Source organism: Triticum aestivum, chromosome 2D (genome assembly GCF_018294505.1).
Source record: "Triticum aestivum cultivar Chinese Spring chromosome 2D, IWGSC CS RefSeq v2.1, whole genome shotgun sequence".
NCBI classification, from domain to species: Eukaryota; Viridiplantae; Streptophyta; class Magnoliopsida; order Poales; family Poaceae; genus Triticum; species Triticum aestivum.
In genome coordinates this window covers 287,165,877-287,193,363 of record NC_057799.1, presented here as the reverse complement: position 1 = coordinate 287,193,363, position 27,487 = coordinate 287,165,877, and the positions used below count along the sequence as shown (strand labels likewise).

General features: G+C 47.5%; 1 protein-coding gene across 1 annotated transcript in view; it reads left to right on the top strand.

Moving 5' to 3' along the window:
• LOC123052781 (calcium-dependent protein kinase 18) overlaps positions 1-23,382 on the top strand; it is a 63,383-nt gene extending 40,001 nt beyond the window's left edge. The window contains exons 10-12 of the mRNA XM_044476119.1: positions 7,696-7,758; positions 22,921-23,094; positions 23,218-23,382. Of these exons, the coding sequence (XP_044332054.1) occupies positions 7,696-7,758; positions 22,921-23,094; positions 23,218-23,367 (387 nt within the window). The 3' untranslated portion in view covers positions 23,368-23,382. The remainder of the gene's footprint in view (positions 1-7,695; positions 7,759-22,920; positions 23,095-23,217) is intronic.
• The last annotated feature ends 4,105 nt before the right edge of the window (positions 23,383-27,487 follow it).

Here is a 27,487-nt window from a genome sequence, read left to right as displayed (position 1 = left end):
AAGACACCAATGCCTTTTGATGATCTCCTAAGAGCATCTCCAATAGCTGCCCTATAATAGGGCATAATCGATTTTTAGGGCATTTGGGGCCAAAATCGCTGCTCCAACAGCTGCCCTTGTTGTAAAATTTGCTCCAAATTCTTTTGGGCAGCCAAAAAAACAGCACCAAGTGCTGCAAATATAAAGCACTTCGGCTGCTGCCACAAAATGGAACGAGTTGCGCGTGCAGCCCCAACCGCCAATTTAAAGTTCCTCCAGTCGCACACTCCTCTCGGCCCCCTCTCTGCCGTCGCCGTTGCCAGCTGATTCCGGCTAGCTCCGACGCCTCCCCGCCTCCTCACCGGCCCGGCTGCCCCTCAGCTTCCCCTACCGATTCCCATCCGCCACTGGCCATCCCTGCCGCCCCGGCGAGCTCCTTCGCCCGTGCTCCCTCCTGCGCGCGGCGCGGGAGCGTGCGTGACTCAATCCCGCCAGCCGATTCCGGCTAGCTCCGACGCCTCCCCGCTTTGCCCCTCACTGGCCCGGCTCCCCCTCGGCCTCCCCTACCGATTCCCCTCCGCCACTGGCCATCCCCGCCGCCCCGGCGAGCTCCTCCGCCTGCGTGTGGCGCGGGAGCATGCGTGAATCAATCCCGTCGGCTCTGCCCGCAAGCACCCGTCCGCTGCGGCGCAGCAGAAAGTCCCGGTGCAGCCAATGCCCTTCTGCCACATCCCCCGATGCAGCGGTGTCAGCGTCCCAAATACAGGTGCAGCCCGGGACAAGATCAGCGCTGACAAGGTGGCAACAAGTCAGCTACAGGCGACCAATCGGGGGAGAGAGCGCGTCATCGCCAGGCCACCTAGGATCAAGCATCCGAGTCGCCGGTTCGTGGGCCCTGAATGGATGAATGCTATATAAGCAAGCTCCAGCGAAGGAAAGGACATCCTGGCTGGGATCACGGCAAACGGCACGGCTGGCACTTTTGTTTCCTTTTCTTCTTTCTTTCTTTCTTTCTTTCTTTTCAAGAGAACTCCTTCGGAGGAAGTGTATCGTGAGATAGAGACTGTAATCCCCAATCCAACGAGTGAATAGATCGGGCACCTAACATCGTAGTATCAGATAAGCCACCTACCACCCTTCCCTCGCCGCCGCTTACTACCCTTCCCCCGCCGCCGCCGCCATCAACTCTGTCACGCTGGACACGCGCCGCCGGAAGCAGGCGCGGGAGCATCTCATCGCCACCATGGATCCGGAGCTGCGCGCCTACCTCGATCGTCTGGATTCCAACGCCAACGACCGCGCCGCCGCGGCCGACGCCAAGTACGACTCCATCATCGAGGGCCTCGACGCGCAGACCGCGAGGATCGACTCGCTGGCCGCCTGGAAGCTAGAGCTCGAGGCGAGGTTCGCGAAACTGGAGCTCTCTGTTGCGGCCCTACAAGCCGCCTCAACGGCGACCGCTCCATCAAGTGGATCCCCGCCGCCCGCATCTCCTTTCGCGGCCGCGAGCGACAGCCATAGGCAATCAGGCCACGGCGCACCACTACACACCGGGGGGACTTCGTCGGTGACCCCTGAGTCACCGGCGTCTCCCCCGGTCACGGGTACGGTTGTGATTCCGTCTCAATTTCCATCTCCGCTGTCATCACAAGTGCTAGCATCACTCGGGCAAGCACCACCGCCGATGACTTTCCCGGTCTTGGTCGGAGAGAACCCACAACTCTGGAAAACACTGTGTGAACAGTATTTTCAGATGTTCATAGTGCACGACTCCTATTGGGTTCCAATGGCGATCCTGAATTTTTCGGGTGCCGCCGCGATTTGGTTGCAGTCAGTGCAGCGCAAAATCGCTGGTCTCAATTGGGAATCCTTCACAGTGCTGCTGTGCACGCGGTTCGGCCATGATAAACACCAGTTGCTTATCAGACAATTTTACTCTATTCATCAGACTAGTTCAGTAGCTGATTTTATAGAGATTTGAAACACTGATGAATCATATGATTTCATACTCGGAACTGACACATCATTACTTCTTTCTTACACGCTTCATCGAGGGTCTGCATGCGGACATTCGGGCGGTCGTGCTCATTCAGAGACCACCCGATCTCGATACAGCTTGTTCTCTGGCACTGCTCCAGTAGGAAGTTGCAGATGGTGAAGTGTTCGGGCGCACTCAACACATGCGAACCCCACCGGCGCGTGCCTCTCTGCCAAGCACGCTGCTCCCAGCCACCAGTACAACGCGAACAACAGTCCCACCTACTGGTGCTGAAGATCGTCGCGGCATTGAAGCAGCAAGAGCAAATTCAGACAGTTCCAAGATCTCTGCACTTCGCACTTTCAGGCGTGCTCGTGGGCTCTGTTTTAAGTGTGGAGAACGCTGGGGTAAGGATCACACCTGCCCAGCCACTGTCCAGATGCATGTGGTCGAAGAACTCCTGGCCTTATTTGCTACAGAAGAAATGTCAGGGGATGCCCAACAGGAGCACGCTGACAGAGATGATGATAACCTATGCACGATATCGAAACATGCAGTGGATGGATCTGCCGGCCCAGGGGTGATGCAGTTACATGCTTGGATTCAGGGGCAAGAAGTCTCACTGTTGGTGGATTTAGGCAGCTCCTCATCTTTTGTTGATCATCGCCTGGCCACCAAGTTGCATGGAGTCTGTAAACTGAACAAAACCTGTAGGGTCAAAGTGGCGGATGGGGGATGGCGCAATACTAGTCTGCAACATTTTCATTCCTGATTGTTCCTGGACATCACAAGGGCATGAGTTTGTTACTGACTTCAAATTGATTTCTTTGGGTGCATACGACGCCATCTTGGGCATGGACTGGCTGAAGAAGCACAGCCCTATGCATATCGATTGGGAGGAGCAGCACATGACAGTCAACACAGACCGAGGAGCAGTGGAACTTCAGGCAGTGTCTAACAGTCAACATCAGTGCTCTGCTATTTCATCTCAAGAGCTCCTATCAGCATGCAAACAAGGCTCGGTAGCTTATGTGGTTCACTTGAATGCAGTGAGCGAAACTGGTGCATCAGAGGAAGCGATACCGGTGGAAATCCTCAGAGTATTGGAGCAGTATACGGATGTCTTTGAAGCACCCAAGGGACTACCTCCACGGCGTGCTTGTGATCATAGGACCCCACTCATGGAGGGGGCTCAGCCTGTTAACATGCGATCGTATCGCCACAAACCGGAGCTCAAGAACGAAATTGAGCGTCAGGTCAAGGAACTGCTGGATGCCGGTGTCATCAGAGAGAGCACCAGCCCCTTTTCCTCTCCAGCACTGCTCGTTAAAAAGAAAGATGGCACATGGCGATTGTGTGTGGACTATAGATGCTTGAACGCCATGACAATTGTCAGCAAGTACCCAGTGCCCATTATCGATGAACTCCTCGACAAATTGGTAGGTGCCAAATGGTTCTCTAAGTTGGATCTGCGCGCAGGCTACCACCAAATACGGCTGGCAGAAGGAGAGGAGTACAAAACGGCATTCACCCCACACACTGGTCATTGGGAGTTCCTCGTCTTGTCATTTGGATTAGCAGCTGGACCTTCCACGTTCATCGGAGCTATCAACTGCACATTGCAACCTCTGTTGAGAGTCTGTGTCATTCTGTTCTTCGACGACACCTTAGTCTTCAGTAAGACTCTGGCTCAGCATGTGGAAGACTTGAGACAAGTGATGCAGTTGCTACGACGAGACCAGTGGCACGTGAAGCAGTCCAAGTGTGCTTTCAGGCAGCGCCAGATTGCCTACCTGGGGCATGTGATCGATGAACATGGTGTCTCCACAGACCTGAGCAAAATTGAAACTATCAAGACCTGGCCCACCCCACGCAACAGCAAAGAAGTGCAAAGTTTCCTAGGATTGGCCGGTTACTACCGAAAGTTTGTCAGGCATTTCGGCATCATCGCTAGACCTCTTTTCAATCTACTCAAGAAGAACCACCCGTTTGTCTGGACGACAGAGACTGCCAGGGCATTCACACTCCTGCAGCAAAGCCTCGTATCAGCACCAGTTTTGCAACTACCTGACTTCACCAAGCAGTTTGTCATTGACACGGATGCTTGTGATTAGGGCGTGGGGGCAGTATTGCAACAAGGTGGGCACCCAATCGCTTACATGAGCAAGCCGCTCGCTCCTAAACACAGAGGTCTATCGACGTATGAAAAAGAATGCTTGGCCATCCTCATGGCAGTGGAGCAATGGCGGCCGTACCTGCAGCATGATGAGTTCTTGATCCGCACGGATCAGCGCAGTTTGGTTCACCTCGATGACCAACGTCTATCTACGGTATGGCAGCAAAAGGCTTTCACCAAGTTGCTCGGGCTACGATACAAGATTTCCTACAGGCAAGGCAGCACAAACAATGCAGCAGATGCGCTGTCCAGGCGCAGTCACGCTCAGGAAAGCGCTTTAGCCGTCTCGGTCCGTCAACCGGCTTGGATAGACGATGTCAGAGCAAGCTACAGCGACAACAATCACGCCAACCAGCTCCTTGAACAATTCTCCAAGCAAGAGGATCCCAAAGGGCGTTTCTCTGTTTCGGAGGGGCTGTTATACTTCAGAAACAGATTGTGGCTCGGTGGCTCCCCTACTATCCAACAGAAAGTTCTCCGCGCTTTCCATGACAGTACAATCGGTGGTCACTCAGGCTTCCCTGTGACCTACAGGCGTTTGCGGCGGCTGTTTGCCTGGCCCAAAATGAAACAGGTCATCAAGCAATATGTTCAGAGTTGTGTAATCTGCCAGCAAGCAAAACCGGAGCGGGTCAAATACCCGGGTCTGCTCGAACCAATTCCGCTGCCTGAGGGTGCTTGGCAAGTTGTTACTATGGATTTCATAGATGGTCTTCCGCAATCGGGCAAAGCAAACTGCATTCTGGTCGTTGTAGACAAATACACACGGTATGCTCATTTTTTGCCACTCCAACACCCATTCACCTCAGCAAAAGTGGCCCTGTCATACCTGGACAACGTTTACAAGCTCCATGGGCTACCCAAAGCCATCATCTCAGATCGGGATCCAGTCTTTACCAGCAAGTTTTGGCGTGAGCTTTTCTCCATCATCGGCTCAGAGCTCAACATGAGCACACCGTACCGTCCTCAGACAGATGGTCAGTCAGAACGGGTGAATCAATGCCTTGAGATATATCTTCGATGTTTCATCCATGCATGCCCAAATCACTGGAGCCAGTTCCTCTCTCTCGCGGAATTCTGGTACAACTCCAGTTACCATTCTGCCCTGGACATGTCACCCTTCCATGCACTGTATGGGCATGAACCCAGGCATTGGGGAATCGAAGCAGCATCAACTTGCACAATCCCAGCCCTGAAGGACTGGCTGGAGGAGAGAAAAACAATGCAGCAGGTCCTTAAGCAGCATCTGCATCGGGCTCGCCACATCATGAAGGTGCAAGCAGACAAGAAGCGCACGGACAGAGAATTCAATGTAGGGGATGCCGTCTTCATCAAATTACAACCGTATGTGCAATCATCCGTTCATCGCCGAGCCAACCACAAGCTTGCCTTCAAATACTTTGGTCCCTTCAAAGTGATCCGCAAGATTAACCCAGTCGCTTACGAGTTGGAGCTGCCACCGGAATCCAAGATTCACCCGGTGTTCCACGTCTCTCAGCTGCGGCAGGTCCTCACGCCAGGTACGGACGCCTCTGATAATTTGCCTGTACCTCGATCTGCAGAGCTGGTTCCGGTGGAGATGCTCGATAGGCGCTGGCGGCAAACTCCTACCGGACGACGTGAGCAGTATCTTGTGCGCTGGTCTGATTCAGAGCTCCTGGACGCTACGTGGGAGGACGCCCTCGCGCTCAAAGCCCGCTATCCTCTCGTAGCAGCTTGGGGACAAGCATGCTCTCAAGGGGCAGGGGATGTCAGCGTCCCAAATACAGGTGCAGCCCGGGACAAGATCAGCGCTGACAAGGCGGCAACAAGTCAGCTACAGGCGACCAATCAGGGGAGAGAGCGCGTCATCGCCAGGCCACCTAGGATCAAGCATCCGAGTCGCCGGTTCGTGGGCCCTGAATGGATGAATGCTCTATAAGCAAGCTCCAGCGAAGGAAACGGCACGGCTGGCACTTTCGTTTCCTTTTCTTCTTTCTTTCTTTCCAAGAGAACTCCTTCGGAGGAAGTGTGTCGTGAGATAGAGACTGTAATCCCCAATCCAACGAGTGAATAGATCGGGCACCTAACAAGCGGCCTCACGCCACGCACGGCGGAGGCCTTGCACGCCGACATTGTCCGCGTAAGCTGCAGGTGGAGTAGCAAGTTGTGCGGCTCGCACTCGTCCATGTGGCCGCGTGAACTGCAGGTGAAGCTGCAGATTTGTCTTAGGCGGTGACCGCGGCGAGCTCCAGCTCCCCTCAGCCCACGCGGATCCAGCTCCAGGCTGCAGCAGCACCAACGCCCGCACGTCTGGCGGCCTCCGACGAGGTGTGGCTGCACGAGAAGATGCGTTGACCGCTGATCTCGTTTTGCCTTCTCCCAATCTGAAGCAACACTGATTCAGTTCATGCAGAATCAAATGAGCTGATTCATCAACGCTGATTCAGTTCGTCAAATTATTGCTACACCAAGTAGGAGATAACCTGGCAGCTAATCCCTCTAGCTTGTCGTCAGATGCCAATCGCATGCGGCTTAATCAAGAGGATGGCAATTGTATAAATTGTCGCCAAGGAACACAAGGTACTGAATGTGATCCACCTCCTCATCCATCGAGCTGATAAGTAGTAGTTAATCGGGGTGAATAAAACTAGTGAATTATATGTGCCCAAGAAAAACACATTTGCACTCCCTCCGTCCCGAATTAATTGTCTTAGATTTGCCTAGATACATCTTACACGTTTTAGTGTTAGGTACATCTGTATATCTAGACAAATCTAAGACAACTAATTTGCGATGGAGGTAATACATAATTTGGAGATCGACTGCCCGCATTTGATCTCACTATGGAACTATGCAGATATGTACATTTGAAGTTCAATCTTCAGTTTGGATGTTTCGATTGCCCTATTTTAGGGCAGCTGTTGGAGACACTCACTTTCTCGTGCCCTATAAAGCACTTTTTGGTGCCCCAAATTTTACTCCAAAGAACTAGCCATGGACAATGGTGCGTGGAAGCTTGCTATCCATGTGCCAGAACCATGAGTTGGTTGCGAGATCTTGTGGATTTCACGTCTAGCCTACCCCAACTTGTTTGGAACTAAATGCTTTGTTGTTGTTGTATATGAGCTATCGGTGATGCTCTAAGCCGGTGGTCTAAGTCCTCGTTTTTTAAGGCTTTGTAGCAACGCACGGGGATTGTGCTAGTATAACAATGCTATCCTTGAAATGAGTTTTTTGAATTGTACCTTATGCTCGTAGAAACGCACCTAGGTGGTCACCTCACATTGTCAATGTTCCCAATCGAAGGACCATGTTCTTTCGATTGTAAATCGATTTGATTAAGTATTTTGATTCTCGAAATTTATCTGAACTTGCTAATGTATTTTTAAAGATTTGTTTCTATTTCCTGTGGGCAAATGCTAAACCCTTTCCTCTTCTGAAAATAAAGAAACGATTTCCTTGCACATCTTTTGTACATCTAAATTTACGAGGCGGTTCCAGTTTTTTGTTGGAACCTATTTGTTCTAGGTAAAATATTCATAATCAAGACCGATGTGTTAGCAAAATACGTAATGTGCAGGCTCTTGCAAAGGATGTTCCATGGAGATTAAAGGGTCCTCGTGTTCTTGAAATTGTTGAGGCGGTATGTTACCACTATTTTATCCGTCTTACCACTGTTTTATCTGTCTTGAATTTACATATTTTTCCTGAGTTTCCTCAGGGTATATGCATTGTAAAGGAGCATAAAAACTTCCATAGAGTTCTTTAAAAATTATTACAAAGGTATTAATTTTCATGGATTTCTAAGAAGTCATTATCTAATGATTCTCAAATATTTCAACATTAATGGTTTCCAATAGGGGAAAAAGGACAAGTATAGAAGAAAATGGAATAACACAATAATATGTATGGTTTTAACTGCTGGGTTTTGGTTAATTATGCATGTAAGGTGTGATGGGATAACCATAGTCGCTAGATAACCACATGCGGAGCTCTTCTCTTTTTAATGTCCACCATCTGGATGGAGCTATGTGTGTAGCAACTAGCAATTCAGTTTGACTTCATTCTCTCTTAGCCTGAATAGTTCTAATAAGTGAGTTGTTAAATTTGGAGTTTCAAGCACACTTTAACTCTTTGCATGGGACCATTGCCAACGAGGTCCAAAGCTGGCATTTTGACCTATGGCGTTATATGCCATGGGCACCTGACCTGAATGGGTAGGTATGGGTCGCCATCCTCGCCCATGAGTAACCTGATTACTCATAAGTAGGGTATGTGTATGACTTTGCGGGGCTAGCAACCTTTCAAGGGACATAAATAAACAAATGTATTTTTAGTCCCATGCCAGATTTAACACAAATAAACAAACACACTATTACATGTGAGCACAACACTCTCGTAAAAAACACAAGTAGCAAATGTAGCTCAAAATCATGCTGATAGGGCAAGGTTGCCCCGATATTTTGATGAGATGGTAGCTATCAATTTCGGTGGAGTTGACTTTGACGATCCGACAACAAACGTGCGATGACGTTGTGTCTTAGCAATCGCTAAACCAACTCCGGAGGTTATTGACCACGCCGGAGCACGATCAACTTGACCATGAATGTCTAATTCCGGCAAACAATCGATGAACAAGCATGAACTAAGATTTTGTAACCTGGATATTGTGAATAAAAGATGAATGGTTATTGAGGAAAGTTGGGTTTCCGTAAGCTGTATTGTTCTGGTCGTTGGACCCCAACGAAGTACGCGACGTTGTAGCTATGACTAACTTTTATCTAAAGAAAAGCCGAGTCTAAACGAAGTCTTGAGGGCTCTATTTATAGACACAAAGGGGAATTTCGTCCACCCTTGACAAGGTGGGACTAAAATCCATCCCAAGTTGTTTTCCCTACCAATACGAACTCTAAAAACAGCCCATGATTCAAAATTACACGGGCCTGGCACAGAAACAAGGTGGTGCAACACCTATAGAAGGCTATGGACGAAAATCATGAGGTGGCCGTCCAAGTCTTCATACGTCATCATGGCGGCTTCAAAGTCATGTAATCTCCACTTGAAGCTCCATTCTTGTTTCCTGCGTGCGCGCCTTTCTCTCCATGCTTGATCATGCTTCAATGCTCACCCCTCTTGTCCACGTTAGGCCCTTCATTCCTATGCAATACAAAAGTATCTAAGTTAGGCAACATCATTTTCCCATGAACATTAGAAATAGTTAGAAGAAACAAAAGTACCTGATAATTTAATTGGCATTCACGAGCTTTATTAATTGGTCCAGTTTGTGTAGCAGTAGGGGCTATGGGTGTAACGGCGGTAGGGATGTGGCTTTAGTTTCCAAGTCTGGACCAATTCTGTCAATTCCCATTCTCCTATGTTTTAGAATTGAAAATGTTGTCTCACTTTAAATCTTGCACATATGACGTACTATGATCGCTTGAGATTCTGCGACAAATTCTTCACGATCTTCCGTTATATTTTCGCTTCTCTTTTTAGTCGTCAATCAGGCAGCAACCACATGATATGATCGTCTTCTGACGATATCCTCCAACAAATTCTTCACAATCTTCCGTTATATTTTCGCTTCTCTTTTTAGTCATCAATCAGGCAGCAACCACATGATATGATCGTCTTCTGACGATATCCTAAGTCGGTGGTCTTCCTCGTTTTTATAGCTTCGTAGTAAAGCACAAACACTTTGCTAGCAAGTCAAATTATCCAAGGCCTGGCACTGCCAGCATCGAATCATTGGACCCCTCTGGCCCGTATAGGCAAGGGGTCCAATAGAAGCATCATTGACCAAGCAGAAGTGATGTAGGGCACGGGCCAAAGTGCCCCGATTTGTCCTGATGTTCACAAATTGAAGATGGATTTGAGGAAGAACAGGAAGAACATGAGGAGAAAACAGGGAGAAATCACAAGAGGAACACTCAAGAACAAGTCCAATCACACATCCACTAGACTAACAAGCACATAAGATCCACAAGGTACATGAACAATCACATGGAACAAGATACAAGGTAAAATTCATCCTAAATCCAAGAGGTGTTCGATTGGGGTTTGATTCAGCTGTCCAAACTCTGAAAGCAAATACAAAATCTACAGTCTATCGTGTGACATTATAAAAGGGGCAGAGCTTCCACTGCTGCAAGTCACCGCGAGGAGTAGGCTTACTAGCGAGGACACTTCGTTCGGGGAGAGGGACATCGGAGATGGGTCACTGAGGTCATTGTTGGCTCGCACTGCAAGTCACCAATTGCTCGTCCTTGAGCTCGTGCCGCCGCTCCACTTCACCTTTGGTCGCCTTCGACATGGACTAGGAGAGAGAAGCATGATGGATCCGCCGCCTCTGATAGGTTGCATAGTCATTGTCCATTCCATCCCTGCCACCCGCAATTGTCGGACCATCGCCTCGAATCGGAATAAATAAATAGCATAAAACTACCGCAATTGGCGTTAGGGTACAAAAAACACAACCTTTTTTTCTTCGCTGGTACCTACCAGTTTTTCTAATTTTTTTCACAAAAAACCTTGATAACCGGGTGGCCTAACATTGAGCATATTTATGACATCGTTGGCCCACCCGTCATGGTCACGTAAAAGGCAATGCGGTTTGTGTTGACCATTAATATGAATGCGGGCCTGCCTATCAGAGTCATGTTTCTCTCCCCAAGCCCAAAAACTTCTTTACGAACACCTCTCGGTCTAGCCTCAGACTCACCAGTCTTTCCCAATACCGGTTCATGCCACCATGGCCTTCACCTCCAACCTTGGTCTTGTATGCTATTGGTGTGACCCGGGGGTCATTTGGGGCAACCCACAATTACCGGTGACAAGCAGAGCGACGACACTTGAGGAGACAGGAACGGGCAGTGGCGGAGTTCGATGTAGTTGTGCTTTCGGTCGTTCTTTCCTGAAATTGGATAGCGGAGGTGGTCAGCAGGGTGGAGAGGAAGGCTAAGCTAGGACGAATTGATAAATGGCTTGCTAGATACGAGGAACTGGGATTGGACCGAGGCAGAGCTTATTGTTAGAAGGGAGAGAGGGATTTGGTGAAATAGTTTGTTGTATTGCTTGAGCCTCGTGGGCATATATATATGAATACATGATCAACTTAGAGTATAAGACAAGGCAGAATAATATCCTACGCTATTCTAGCTTTCCTAATAATCAATATACTCAACATACACTCGGATGATCAGTCCAAACGCCCGCGAAGTTAAAGTGTCCGCACGGCGTGCGTCGGATGAACGTGGCCGTATGCAACTTGGTGGAAACCCGTAGGTGCGAGTAGCCACATATCGCAACCATACTTGAGCCATGCACGGACATGTGGTCCAGCGAGTTAACACCATCAGCCGGCCGCATCAACGCCAACCACGCCCAAGTGAGCGCGCGACGGCGTGGGTTGGCCGCGTGCCACGCGGATGACTGGGCAGCTTCATACACCGTGAGCATGCGTGAATCCTGGGATGCCGTGTCGGACCTGGAGTGGAGCGAGAGTTGGTGGAGGCCACGATCAGATAGGAACGACAGGCGATGACGGGACGACGGATGACGGGCGCCGCTTGGACGCCGCGTACCACGCCAAGCCAAGTCACACAGTCGAAGCAGAGGTCGGTGTAGTCGACGCCGTAGTCAGAGTAAAGGCGTGCAAAGGTCGACAATCGGTGGGCGACGCAAACCAATCTTAGATTGGAAAACCAAAAAAAAAAAACGCCGATTAAGACGACCGGGAAGTGGCGAAAAAACTCGGAGTAAGGGCTGGGAAAAGACTCTCTAGAGCAACCGGTCAACATGACCGACGGATGAACCCTAGGTACGGGCGGCGCGGCCCCTGGCGGCGATCATGAAGACCGACCGCCCCGGGCGCGACGCGGAGCGGAAGCGAAGACGGCGGCTAGGGTTTGGATCGGTTAGGCTAATACCATGCTAGGAGGGAGAGAGGGATTTGGTGAAATAGTTCGTTGTATTGCTTGAGCCTCGTGGATATATATAGTGTTACTATTCATCACCCAGGGTGCAAAATAAGTTATTCTTCATCCGAGGTAATCTTACGATCGCTTTATAAATAGATTACGTTTGGAATACAAATAGTTACATTCATATTGATTCACTATGTAAAATTTGGTATAAGAAAATAAAAAAAATAAGTTATAAGACCAGAAATATCACATTTTATGTATATTTTTACGTTCGCAACTTTACGTAATATAAAATAATTTTTACGACGAGTATACATTTTCTTACGTTTTTTCGTATGAAATAAGATAAAATTTACGAAACCTAAAAATACGGTGTATTAACGTCAAAATAGAGGGGGTGAAGAATAACTATTCCTCATCCGAGGTGACGAATAGCGCGACCCTACACTTATCATGTCGGAGCTGGAGAATAAGGGGTGCAGAGGCAGAATCGATTGCTAGGCTACTCGATTAGCTTCTCGAACAGCGGGACCACCCGAGGGGTTGCCCCACGTGGCACTCCCGCTGCATGAGCTCGACGACGATCACACCAGATGATGCCGTCGCGATGGAGATCATGTAGGCGTTGAAGTAGTCCGGCGCCTAAGCTCTGACAAGAGCCACTCCTGCCGCTTCTCCTTGGGCCAGGAGCGGTATGAGCCGATGCCGATGCGAGGTGCATCGAACAGCTGGCGGGCCGGTTGCTCGAAGTGCGCACCTGTCAGTGCGCCCACCCCATGTGCCGTTGCTTGACCGGCAGGGGCACCACCCACCAGCGGCTTGGCGATGAGGTCCCTTCCGCGGCTTCATTCCCTGGTCTCGCGCTTGAGCTTTGACACGGCATTGGGGGCCACCGGTATGAGGCCTGCGCCGAGCTGTTGGTCGCTCTTCTCCTTGTGGTGGTCAAAACTGGCGTGGCACGACCAGCACCTGCATCAACTCATTGAGATTGGGTCCTAGCTTTCGATCTCGTGCTCCAACACCTGCATCGGCGGTGGCGAGAATTTTGTTGGTGGGATTTGGCGGAGGGGATCGGGAGCAGCCACAGCCATGGGAAGGGACCTTGACGGTGTGGGGAAAGCTAAGGAGTGAGGCAAAAAAATTGACATGGAGAATTTTATTAAGGGAGACACATGTGGGAAGCCCACCAGTCATAACAGTCTATTTTACCATGTCAGTGCTTACATGCGGGCCATAACTGTTATAAATGTGGTTAAATTTAAGCAAACTGCTCATCATGATTTTTTTTAACTTTTAGAAGAAAAAAAGGTAGTTATCAGCGAAGAAAAAAATGGTGGTTTCTTTGTACCTTAACGTCAGTTGTGGTGGTTTTATGCTTTTACTCCAACCGCACGAGAGAACTAGAGAGAGGAGAGAAAGATATCATTTTTCTTTTGTCGCTCGGGTGGGGGGTATGCTTCCATGGGAGGTGAGGTGGGGGGGATGTATCTGGTGCACCGGGGCAATTTGTGCTACCGGTGCACCGGTCGGCCGTTGCACATTCAAAAATGTTCAAAAAAAATCAGAAAAAAATTAGTGCATTGACACAACATGAATGCATGTTGTCATAAAAGTTTAGATCAATATTCGAAACATTGCTCGAGATACAAAAATAACAAATTTGACACTGAGTAGTACGTAACACAAGTTGGGCTTCAGTTTTGGCCCATTAGCACATTGACGTCAAATTTGTCATTTTTGTATCTTGACCATTGTTTTGAATTTTGATTTATTTTTTGCGACAACATACATTGGTGTTGTATCGATACACTAATTTTTTTGCCGGATTTTTTTGAACATTTTTTAATGTGCAACGGGGTCCGATGCACTGGTAGCACCCATTGACTTGGTGCACCAGATACGTTCCTGTGAGGTGGGGATTGTCTCGCCGTGAAACATAGGGTTTTGGGAGGGGATAGGCTGGGGTTAAACCCTGGCTGGGTTTAAGCGAATGCCCTTTTAAGATTGACCGGGATTGAACCCTGGGGGCAAAACCATGGGGTTTGTCAGGGATTTTGCCCCAATCCTGGACTGGTGGGGGCTAAACGAACAAGGCCTTAATGGTTGCTTGGATTTTCTCCATAGCCACGCCACTCATGGTTTGCGTAGTCTCTACATTTCTTATATTGGGACGTCCTAATAGAATATGGTTCACACCTTTCCACGTCCAAATAGGACTGGAGTCACCTTTCGCAACAGTATATCTATCATTGGAATGATATCTCTTGGACGTCGATATGTGCCGAACGTTCGGCCTGGGAGTTGAGCGATCTGAACAAAACGTTCGATGCAGCAGGATCACCGAACGGTTTTGTTCGTTGCCATGTTCCCCCAGCCCGAACCACCGAATCCCACGTCAGCTGGGCCTTTCGCTAGCCTGCTGGCCCAAATGATTATGAAAAAGCAGTCAGAAACTATTATATAAAAACATTGCAGCAAAAAAACAAAAACAGTGAAGAAGACCCAACTGAAAAAATGAGAAAAAACTGTACATTAAAATTGCCACAAAAATCAAGAAATTGCTATCAATTGTTATAATTGACTACCACACAGTACCTACAGAAAAAAGAAAAATGCCATGATAGATGGCAACTACCAAAATTTTCATGATGTACAAATAAAAAAAACGTTGCCATGCTATGGAAGATAAATTGCCATCGTTTGTATGAAATTTAGAAATTTATTCAAAAATAAATTATCGTGGGTGCAAAGAAATTGCACTAAAAAATGCATGGTGCATAGAAAAAATTGCTGTGACCATAGAACTAAATTTACCATGGTCGCATAAAAAATAATTTTGACATGATGCAAAAAGAAAGAAAATTTGCCATGGTCGTGAAACACGCACTGATGGCAAAACAAATCTATAAGTTTGCCAAATGGTGGCTAAAAATTGGTGTACATTTGCCGTTGTTTTAAATTTAAATGAAGTTACCTGCATGTCCGGATGGATCAGAACACCTTGAGCATCCTGTGTAGGTCCGGGATGCTACCTGCATGTAAATGAAGTTGTGTGGCTCGATGGTGTTGCTGAAGGCCTTGAGCAGCCTGGCGGTGTAGTTAGTGGCACCTTGTGCTGGCCCCGTTCGGTTTTGCCTGAACCCGTTGCTGTCTGATCTAGGATGTTGAAGGCCAGAAGCAGCATGTCTGCCTGATAACATGCATGGAGCGCGACGCCTTGTGTTGGCCACGGCGGCAAAGACCACCTCGATCACGTCCTCGTCACTGGTTTCGTTCACCCCGGAGCACTGCGCCTGGTGATGGCCACAGCGGCCATGACCACGCGTATAGAGGCGGCCCCGACGCCGGCCGCATTGGCGCAGGCGCGCTCGGCTCTGCCCACGGCGGCACCTCGACCGGTTTGGCGACGAGCTTGCGGAGGGAAGTGTATCCGGAGTGCGGCGCCGACTTGATGGTCAGCGTTGGCGAAGATCTCGCAGACAGGGACGACCTCGACGCACGCCGTGATGGCGCAGGCGAGCAGGCGGCGCTCGGCCTCGGCCTCCGCCCACGACCGCACCTTTAGCCGGTTGCGCGGACCAGAAATCGCGGCGGCATGGGCTCACGCCGGCGAGGAGCACACGGAGGGATTCGGCCCGCCACCAGGGACCAGTCGTGCTCCTGCGCCCCGCCGAGGCCACGCACGAGCTCCTCCATCGCGGGAACGAGCTCCTCCCCACGCCGCCGGGGCATCCACCGGACAAACCTCCTCCCGCCGCGGCCACGCACGAACTCCTCCGCCGCGGGCACGAGCTCGTCCCTGTTGGAATATTAGGCAAGTTCATGATTAATTCCAGTTAATAATTCATGACTAGAAGAGATAGTAGCATGCAATAATCTAGCAAACTAGAAGAACAGCAAGACATGCATAACAGCAGCAAACACGTAACAATAGCTGTAGAAACAGACATGAACAGAGGATGTTGGACGTACTGATCGTTAGCTATTATGGGTGCGACAGTGTTGATGACGATGTTGGCGACGATCTGCTGCTGACGGCGATGAATACGACGATGAGTAGCACCGCCCGACTTGGACGGAAGACGACCCGTGATGACGAATTTGAGCAGTCGCGCACAGCGCTTCCCAAAAACCTAATTCGTCCTCTCCCGGTGCAGGATCGCAAAGACGAACGGTTCCGGAGACCTGCTCTCCCACGCGCCGATGCACGCCGGCGTTTGGGATGGAGTAGACTACGATGGCGGCGCAAGTTGTGAGATGAGGCAAAACCCTAGGTGTTTTTCGGTGTGTCTCTGGCCGCAGCCGGTAGCTGTATATATATTAGGACCAGAGGCGGTATTGTGTCGCGACCACAATCCCAAACCGACTCGGTTTCTAATTCGTATACTTACCGGACAAGAAATCAAAAACTTGTCTGCCAAGACATAAAAATAAAACGGCAAAAGGAAGCTGCGCTCCTGCAAGGAGACGGACCGGATTTCGGCGGACCATTCACGCGCATGTCGCATGTACGCGCCGCCTCGCCTCGCCTCGCCACGCCACGCCACGCCGGCCCGGCCCGGCCGGCCGGCCAGGCGAGGCGAGGCGAGCGAGCGCGCGCGTGTGGTTTTCCCTTTCTCTTCTCACACACCACTTAGAGTGGTGGAGAGAACCCACTATATAAAGAGGTCCAACTCTTCTTCAACTTCCAAGGTGGGACTAAACTTAGCACCACCACTTGCCATTTTACACATGGGCTTTGAGATTTCAGAAATTGCTATGGGCCTAGCCCATTAATTCTAACAATCCCCCACCAGATCTCAAATACCCATTTAGAGATTTGCCTTCTCTCATCACTTGTTTAATATACCAGTGTTTCAGCAGAGACTGTTAAGTTGAACTTCTGCCTAGAACTTTAAGCTACATCCATTCACAACTTGACAATGGACTATGCCTTGAATTGCTAGTTTTGTGTGAACAGGTTTCACTCAAAGTCTTAACCAGTACCTGACCGCCAGTAGGCTACCCCGCGGTTTGGAGCTTATACGTCATACTCCCTGGTCTCTTCGTGAGCTTACTAGAGATCACCCAAATCTCATAGACTGCGACGTTTACAGTCAGAACTCATATAGGTGTGTTCTTTCAAGACTGCTCTGTAGGACAGCATCTTTGCTAATTATAGCCAATAGAACCACATTAAGGCATGTTGCCAACCTGCCTTACAGATCTGAGCCTTACAGCTCTGAGAGTTTTGCATCTTCACTTGGAGACGATCATAAGTTATTACTCTCCTCAGTTAACCAATAGCTTGTTCTTCCCAGATCCTAATTCACGGGATCTCCGATCACAAAGGTTGGGTTACTACTATGGTGTAACATCTATGGGTCTCATACCCATCTCCCTCGATGCAATATCTATCACATTTCGTGATAGTCCCTTTGTAAAGGGATCTGCCAGGTTTTTGTCTGTTTGTATATACGTAACAGTTATTACTCCGGAGTTTCTCAACTTCCTGACAGACTTCAAACGTCTTTTCACGTGTCTTGATGACTTTGCATTATCTTTAGAATTGTTCACTTTAGCGATAACCGTTTGGTTATCACAATTCATAAGAATAGCCGGTACAGGTTTTTCAACAACCGGCAAGTCCATCAAGAGCTCACGCAGCCATTCTGCCTCAACAGTAGCTGTGTCCAAAGCAGTTAATTCTGCTTCCATAGTTGACCTCGTCAATATGGTTTGCTTGCAAGACCTCCATGACACTGCGCCACCACCATGAGTAAATACATACCCACTTGTTGCGTAAAGTACATCAACATCGGAGATCCAATTTGAATCACTATATCCTTCTAGCACAGCAGGATGCCCTGAATAAGTAATTCCGTAACTCATAGTACCTCTCAGATAGCGCAAGACCCTTTCTAGTGCATGCCAATGATCATCACCCGGGTTGGACATGAACCTACTCAGTTTGCTCACAGCAAAAGAGATATCTGGTCTTGTAGCGCTAGCTAAGTACATGAGTGAACCGACAATTTGAGAGTATCTTAATTGATCTCTCGTTTCTTTCTTGTTCTTTCTGAGTGTCACGCTGGGATCATAAGGTGTTGGAGAAGGCTTGCTATCCATAAAACCGAATCGGTTCAAGACCTTCTCAACATAGTGAGATTGCGTTAATGTAATCCCACTCTCATCCTTAATAAGTTTGATGTTTAGAATTACATCGGCTTCTCCCAGATCTTTCATGTCAAAACTTTTTGATAGAAAAGACTTGACCTCATTAATTGCATTAATGTTTGTACCAAAGATCAGTATGTCGTCCACATACAAACATAATATGACACTATTGCCCCCACCATGGCGATAGTAAACACACCTATCAGCCTCGTTAATGACAAATCCTGCAGAAGTCAGAGTTCTTTCAAACTTCTCATGCCATTGCTTAGGTGCCTGTTTCAGACCATACAAAGATTTTAACAACTTGCACACCTTTCTCTCTTCACCCTTTACCACAAACCCGTCAGGCTGATCCATATAGATCTCCTCTTCCAACTCTCCATTGAGAAAAGCTGTCTTTACATCCATTTGATGAATGATAAGACCATAAGAGGCAGCCAAGGAAAGTAACACTCGAATGGTGGTCATTCTAGCAACGGGTGAATAGGTGTCAAAGTAATCTTCGCCTTCTTTCTGAGTGTAGCCCTTGGCCACTAGCCGCGCCTTGTACTTATCAATAGTACCATCAGGCTTTAGCTTCTTTTTGAACACCCACTTACAGCCCACAGGTTTACAACCATATGGTCTATCAGTTAGTTCCCAAGTTCCATTAGAAAGAATTGAGTCCATCTCATTATGAACAGCTTCTTTCCAATCATCTACATCCGGAGATGCATATGCTTCTGCAATCGTCTTGGGTGTGTCGTCCACAAGGTATACAATGAAATCATCACCAAAGGATTTTGCAATCCTTTGTCTCTTGTTCCTTCTAGGAACTTCATTGTTATCCTTCTCAAGGACTTCCTCATGTGATTGTTCGAAATATTCATCAGTTGTACTAGATTCAGGAATTATCTCAGAAGAAAATCTAGCAATGCTATGCATATCTTTCATAGGAAATATGTTCTCAAAAAATGTTGCATCACGAGATTCCATTATAGTATCAACATGCATATCAGGTACTTCAGATTTTACCACTAAAAACCTATAAGCAATGCTCCGTTGAGCATACCCTAGAAAGACACAATCCACTGTCTTTGGTCCAAGTTTGCGTTTCTTAGGAATAGGAATATTGACCTTTGCCAAACATCCCCAAGTGCGCAAATAAGAAAGTGATGGTTTTCTCCCAACCCACTCCTCATAAGGGGTTTTCTCTTTATTATTGTTGGGAACTCTATTCAGGACATGACATGAAGTCAATAGAGCCTCCCCCCACCATGCCTTAGATAAACCAGCAGTGTCTAACATGGCATTCACCAAGTCAGTCAATGTGCGGTTTTTCCTCTCGGCCACTCCATTTGATTGAGGTGAATAGGGAGGCGTCCTCTCATGAATAATACCATGTTCCTCACAAAATTCATCAAAAACTTTTGGAAAATACTCTCCACCACGATCGGACCTAAGACGCTTGATCTTTCTCTCTAGTTGATTTTCAACTTCAGCTTTATAGATTTTAAAGTAGTCTAATGCTTCATCTTTAGTTTGCAACAAATAAACATAGCAAAATCTAGTCGCATCATCAATCAAAGTCATGAAATATCTCTTTCCACCTTTTGTCAACACACCATTCATCTCACAAAGATCAGAATGTATGAGTTCTAGAGGTGCCAAGTTTCTCTCCTCGGCAGCCTTATGAGGCTTTCGAGGTTGCTTAGATTGCACACAACTATGGCACTTAGAACCTTTGGCAACTGTGAAGTTCGGAATTAAACTCATGCTGGATAGCCGAGACATTAAACCAAAATTAATATGACATAAACGAGAGTGCCAAATACTTGCATCATCATTAACACTAGCACAAATTTGGTTTATTGACTTATTGCAAAAATCTGAAAGAGAAAAGCGGAACAAGCCTCCGCACTCATAGCCTTTTCCTATAAATTGTCCAAATCTTGACACGATTACTTTATTGGACTCTAAAACTACCTTAAATCCATCTCGACATAGAAGGGAGCCGCTAACTAGATTCTTGTTCATAGTAGGGACATGCTGCACGTTCCTTAGTTGCACGATCTTTCCCGAAGTAAACTTCAGATCCACCGTGCCAATGCCACGAACAGAAGCATGTGACCCATTCCCCATTAGGACGGAAGAATCCCTTGCGACCTGATAAGAAGTAAACAGGGAGATGTCAGCACACACATGAACGTTAGCACCCGAATCAATCCACCACGAAGATGATTGAAATACTGAAAGCACAATAGGTAAATTACCATACCCATCAGTATTGCTAGCGGTCACCATGTTGACAGTCTTGGAGCTTGTTTTCCCTCTGCGGTCTGCACGTTCAGGGCATTCCTTGGAAAAGTGTCCAGGCTTCCCACAGGCGTAGCACTCTAGCTCAGCCTTGTTGAACTTCTTCTTCTTGAAGGTAGTAGTCTTGGTAGGCTTGTTGAAAACAGGTTTGTTCTTCCCTTTGTTCTTGTTCTGTGGGTACCTCTGCACCATGTTAGCAGTAGGCTGAACCTCACCTCCTTTTTCAGTGGTATCTTTAGCCCGAGCTTTTTCTTCAACATCAAGAGATGCAATCAGATTTTCAACTGATATCTCCTGTCTCTTATGCTTCAGAGTTGTGGCGAAATTCCTCCATGAAGGAGGCAACTTTGCAATCATGCACCCAGCCACGAATTTGTCGGGTAGAACACATTTAAGGAGTTCAAGTTCCTTCACAATGCACTGTATCTCATGAGCTTGTTCAACCACAGAACGGTTATTCACCATCTTGTAGTCATGAAAACTCTCCATGATGTACAGTTCACTGCCTGCATCTGTTGCACCGAATTTTGCATTCAGTGCATCCCACAGAATTTTTCCGTCGTTTATGTGCATGTACACATCACACAGACGGTCAGCAAGAACACTCAGAATGCATCCCACAAACATAGTATTGGCTTCCTGGAATTTTCTCCGATCTTCGTCGGTTATTCCCTCTGGAGCACCAACACTAGCGTGGAAAACTTTCAGAGCAGTAAGCCAGAGCGTGGTCTTCACCTGCCACCTCTTAAAGTGCACACCGGTAAACTTATCCGGCCTCAGTGCATCAGCAAATCCAGCCATAGTTAACTCAGGAAATTGCCTACAATTAGGTTTTTGGATTGTTGGAATATTAGGCAAGTTCATGATTAATTCCAGTAAATAATTCATGACTAGAAGAGATACTAGCATGCAATAATCTAGCAAACTAGAAGAACAGCAAGACATGCATAACAGCAGCAAACACGTAACAATAGCTGTAGAAACAGACATGAACAGAGGATGTTGGACGTACTGATCGTTAGCTATTATGGGTGCGACAGTGTTGATGACGATGTTGGCGACGATCTGCTGCTGACGGCGATGAATACGACGATGAGTAGCACCGCCCGACTTGGACGGAAGACGACCCGTGATGACGAATTTGAGCAGTCGCGCACAGCGCTTCCCAAAAACCTAATTCGTCCTCTCCCGGTGCAGGATCGCAAAGACGAACGGTTCCGGAGACCTGCTCTCCCACGCGCCGATGCACGCCGGCGTTTGGGATGGAGTAGACTACGATGGCGGCGCAAGTTGTGAGATGAGGCAAAACCCTAGGTGTTTTTCGGTGTGTCTCTGGCCGCAGCCGGTAGCTGTATATATATTAGGACCAGAGGCGGTATTGTGTCGCGACCACAATCCCAAACCGACTCGGTTTCTAATTCGTATACTTACCGGACAAGAAATCAAAAACTTGTCTGCCAAGACATAAAAATAAAACGGCAAAAGGAAGCTGCGCTCCTGCAAGGAGACGGACCGGATTTCGGCGGACCATTCACGCGCATGTCGCATGTACGCGCTGCCTCGCCACGCCACGCCCGGCCCCGCCCCGGCCCGGCCAGGCGAGGCGAGCGAGCGCGCGCGTGTGGTTTTCCCTTTCTCTTCTCACACACCACTTAGAGTGGTGGAGAGAACCCACTATATAAAGAGGTCCAACTCTTCTTCAACTTCCAAGGTGGGACTAAACTTAGCACCACCACTTGCCATTTTACACATGGGCTTTGAGATTTCAGAAATTGCTATGGGCCTAGCCCATTAATTCTAACAGTCCCCACGCCGTCGGGGTGTCCACCACGCGAGCTCCTCCTGCCGTGGTGTCCGGCGACGCCTCCAGGGCAGCCACTCCACAGGAGCTCGGCCCGCCGCCTGTGATGTGGAGAAAGGGGAAAAAGTGCGTGAGCGGTGGAGGCAGGGGGAGTGGATAACCCGATGCGTTCGGTGGTCATGTCGGTCGTCCCGAACGGTCAAAGAAAATGACGTGGCATTGTCCTCCTGCATCAAGATCGGTGCGGTCATCCGACGGCTTAGGACGGGTTCGGGACGAGATTCACAAATACAGGTTGTTCGGGAGTTATAGATTCCGTATCTCTTATATATAGATAAAGATACAAACCCCAGCTATAAGAAAATAAATACAACTAGAGATAGAATCTATCAAGGTGGTTTGCAAATAGAATTGGTGGGACGCGCTCTGCTGTCATGCCTGCGTCCATACCTGCACCTACAGTGGTTTGCCTTTTTGTGTAACTATGCAACAATGATCATTCAAAAAGAAATGAATAAAAGTCATGCAGTTAATCAACACAATTTGTACTTCAGAAATTGATACTTATTTATTTATTTATTTATAGAAAACAACAACACATCAACATTTTATATTTATGCTTGAGCAGATTGACAGTAACACTGATGGATTTGTTGATTTCGAAGAGTTTGTTGCTGCCACACTACATGTGCATCAGCTGGTGGAACATGATACTGAGAAGTGGAAATCATTTTCTCAGGCTGCATTTGATAAATTCGATGTTGACGGTGATGGCTATATCACACCTAATGAACTGAGGATGGTACACTTAACAGCTGCCTAACTACATCGTCCGTTGTACTTTTCAAGATTGTTAGTAATACTACTAGATTCCAATTGTGTAAGAAGTTCAAGCTTCTCATGATATAGTGCTTCTTGTCTGCAGAATACAGGACTGAAGGGTTCTATTGACCCCCTCCTAGAGGAGGCTGATATTGACAAAGATGGCAAAATAAGCCTTGATGAATTTCGCAGGCTCTTGAAAACTGCAAGCATGAGTTCACGCAACCCAACTCCACGGAGTGTTTCGAAGTAATAGTTTTCATAGTTCGCATAACACCACCAAGTCCAGTGAGTGCTGAGATTTTCGTCGCCACATGTAATCAAAAGTGTTGCCAGAGGGGCTTCGTGGTGTAAACTAATATTTTCTTGATATTATTGACTCATAATGTAGCATCAAAAGAGATACAAACACAATATACACATACTTCTCTACACCACAAAGCTGCACACAACCAACACATGTTCGATGTGCGTTGAATATGGAAGTGCATGAGTTAGGCTACGGTTGGACTTCTAATTAACGGATGGTTATGTACTCATGTGTTTGAATCGAACTATGTAACCCGTGTCTATTCTATAAAAGCATCATGAGGTAGCCAAATTGACTAGACATGCTGAAGGCTAGAACATGAATCATGAGAAGGATGATAGAGAATAGATGGCTCAAACGCAGAATTTGGAAAAGAGCCAGGCACGCCTCTTCCAGGGTGATTGGGGGAACTTACCCTAGGCCCCGCTACCGCCAACTCCTCCATCCTCCGCTTTCCCCTCGTTGTTGGTCGCCGTAAAAGCCCGTGCGTCAACCCGGCAATCTGACCTATGGGCGGCCGCGCCCATGGGCACCCGACCCGAATGGGTAGTGTTTGGGTCGCCATATTCACCCATGGGTAAGCCCCGATGGGTAACCCGATAATATATGGGTATAGTATGGGTATAATGTTCTGCCCGTGGGTCACCCGATTAATATAGTGATTAAAATATTATATTATGTGTGGACGTTTTGGTGAAGATACTTGCTAATTAATTTATTCAGAACAACCGAACGTAGCAATGCATGTAAAACGGCATCAGAGAGCTTTTTCTACCGATGGCAAGTGGGCAACACATGACTACTATGCCAAGAGCCCAAACGAGCTCGGCCTTGAATCATTCTCTTGTGCACACAACACACATATATGTATGATGGGCTAAGTTCTCAAAACAAATGATGGGCCCAAGCACTGTTCAGCCATCATCAGCCCATGGTGGATATGCAGCCGCACGGGGCACTGGCAAAAGTGGGCAACGTAGGTAATTTTAGTACCACCTCGCCTAGCTGATGAGAAGTGGAGCTTCAGGAGCACTATAAAGGTAGCACATGGATGCTCATTTTACTTCAGCTCGCAGACATAAATATCGTAGTGTACGCGAGCCTGGTTCGCCACTATTGAAAATAGTACCATAATAAGCGAAAATTAAAACTAATAAATTGTTTTTAGTCATGCCTGATGGGTGCCCGATTAGGCTGGGTAACCCGATGGGTTCAGGCGTGGGTCTGATATGAGACCCGTGGGTAGGGTCGTCGGCGCAAGCTTGGCCTGATTGCCAGGTTGACATCTAGCGTATCGTGGCTCTGATTGCCAGGTTGACCCGTGCATTGCTGGTTAAGGGGATGGTGGGGATCTAGCGTATCGTGGCTGTGGCATGAATTCGGCCTCTACAAAAAACATAGCATGCAATTCAAAAAATTTCCAACGCTCATGCAAGATCTATCTATGAGATGCAAGATCTATCTATGAGATGCATAGCAACGAGAGAGGAAGACTGTGTCTACGTATCCTCGTAGATCGAAAGCGGAAGTGTTTGACAACGCGGTTGATGTAGTCGAACTTCTTCTCGTTCCGATCGATCAAGCACCGAACGTACGACACCTCCGAGTTCTGCACACGTTCAACTCGATGACGTCCCTCGAACTCTTGATCCAGCAAAGTGTTGAGGGAGAGTTCCGTCAGCACGTCGGCGTGGTGACAGTGATGTTGAAGTGATCCGCGTAGGGCTTCGCCTAAGCACTACGAAGATATGACCGAAGGTGTAATCTGTGGAGGGAGGCGCCACACACGGCTAACAGATGTTGTGTGTTCTAGGCGCCTCCGCCCTCATATATACAGGTGGGAGGGAGAGGGAGCAGCCAAGGGGGACCCCCCAAGTAGGCCGAATCCTACTTGGGGTTCCTCCCCAATTCGGCCCCCTTTCCTTATTCACCGGAGGGGAAAGTAAAGAGAGGGGGAGGGAAGGAAGAGGGAGGCCGAATCCTCCCCTTTCCTTCTCCCTTCCCCTCTTTCCTTCTCCTCCTATTTCAGCCTACATGGGGGCGCACCAGCCTCTTAGGGTTGGTATGTCCCTCTCTTGGCCCATTAGGCCCATATAGTTGCGGGGGGGGGGGGGGGGTCCCTGAACCCCTTCCGGTGACCCGATACGTACCTGGTACCCCGGAACACTTTCGGTGTCCGAATACTATCGTCCTATATATCAATCTTTACCTCTCGATCATTTCGAGACTCCTCGTCATTTCCGTGATCTCATCCGGGACTCCGAACAACATTCGGTCACCAAATCACATAACTCATATAATATAAAATCCTCATCGAACGTTAAGTGTGCAGACCCTACGGGTTCGAGAACTATGTAGACATGACCGAGACACCTCTCCGGTCAATAACCAATAGCAGAACCTGGATGCTCATATTGGTTCCTACATATTCTATGAAGATCTTTATCGGTCATACCGTAATGACAACATACATTATTCCCTTTTCATCGGTATGTTACTTGCCCGGGATTCGATCGTCGGTATCTTCATACCTAGTTCAATCTCGTTACCGGCAAGTCTCTTTACTCATTCCGTAATACATTATCCTGCAACTAACTCATTAGTCACATTGCTTGCAAGGCTTCTTATGATGTGTATTACCGAGAGGGCCCAGAGATACCTCTCCGATACTCGGAGTGACAAATCCTAATCTCGATCTATGCCAACCCAACAAACACCTTCGGAGATACCTATAGAGCATCTTTATAATCGCCTAGTTAAGTTGTGACATTTGATAGCACACAAGGTATTCCTCTGGTATCCGGCAGTTGTATAATCTCATAGTCAAAGGAATATGTATATGACATGAAGAAAGCAATAGCAATAAAACTGAACGATCAATATGCTATGCTAACGGATGGGTCTTGTCCATCACATCATTCTTCTAATGATGTGATCCCGTTCATCAAATGGCAACACATGTCTATGGTTAGGAAACTTAACCATCTTTGATTAACGAGCTAGTCTAGTAGAGGCTTACTAGGGACACGGTGTTTTGTCTATGTATCCACACATGTATCAAGTTTTCGGTTAATACAATTCTAGCATGAATAATAAACATTTATCATGATATAAGAAAATATAAAATAACAACTTTATTATTGCCTCTAGGGCATATTTCCTTTAGTCTCCCACTTGCACTAGAGTCAATAATCTAGTTCACATCGTCATGTGATTTAACACCAATAGTTCACATCTTTATGTGATTAATACCCATAGTTCACATCGCCATGTGACTAACACCCAAAGGGTTTACTAGAGTCAATAATCTAGTTCACATCCCTATGTGATTAACACCCAAAGAGTACTAAGGTCTGATCATGTTTTGCTTGTGAGAGAATTTTAGTCAACGGGTCTGCCACATTCAGAGCCGTATGTATTTTGCAAACTTTCTATGTCTACAATGCTCTGCATGGAGCTACTCTATCTAACCGCTCCCACTTTCAATACGTATCCAGATTGAGACTCAGAGTCATCCGGATCGGTGTAAAAGCTTGCATCAACGCAACTCTTTACGACGAGTTCCTTACCACATTCATAACCGAAAAATATTTCCTTAGTTCTCTTAGGTAACTAAGGATAACTTTGACCGATGTCCAGTGATCCACTCCTGGATCACCATCATACCCCCTTGCCAAACTCATGGCAAGGTACACAATAGGTCTGGTACACAGCATATCATACTTTATAGAACCTATGGCTGAGGCATAGGGAATGACTTTCATTCTGTTTCTATTTTCTGCCGAGGTCGGGTTTTGAGTCTTACTCAACTTCACACCTTGCAACACAGGCAAGAACTCCTTCTTTGATTGTTCCATTTTGAACTACTTCAAAATCTTGTCAAGGTATGTACTCATTGAAAAATCTTATCAAGCGTCTTGATCTATATAGATCTTGATGCCCAATATGTAAGCAGCTTCACCGAGGTTTTTCATTAAAAAATTCTTATTCAAGTATCCTTTTATGATATCCAGAAATTCTATATTATTTCCAATCAGCAATATGTCATCCACATATAATATCA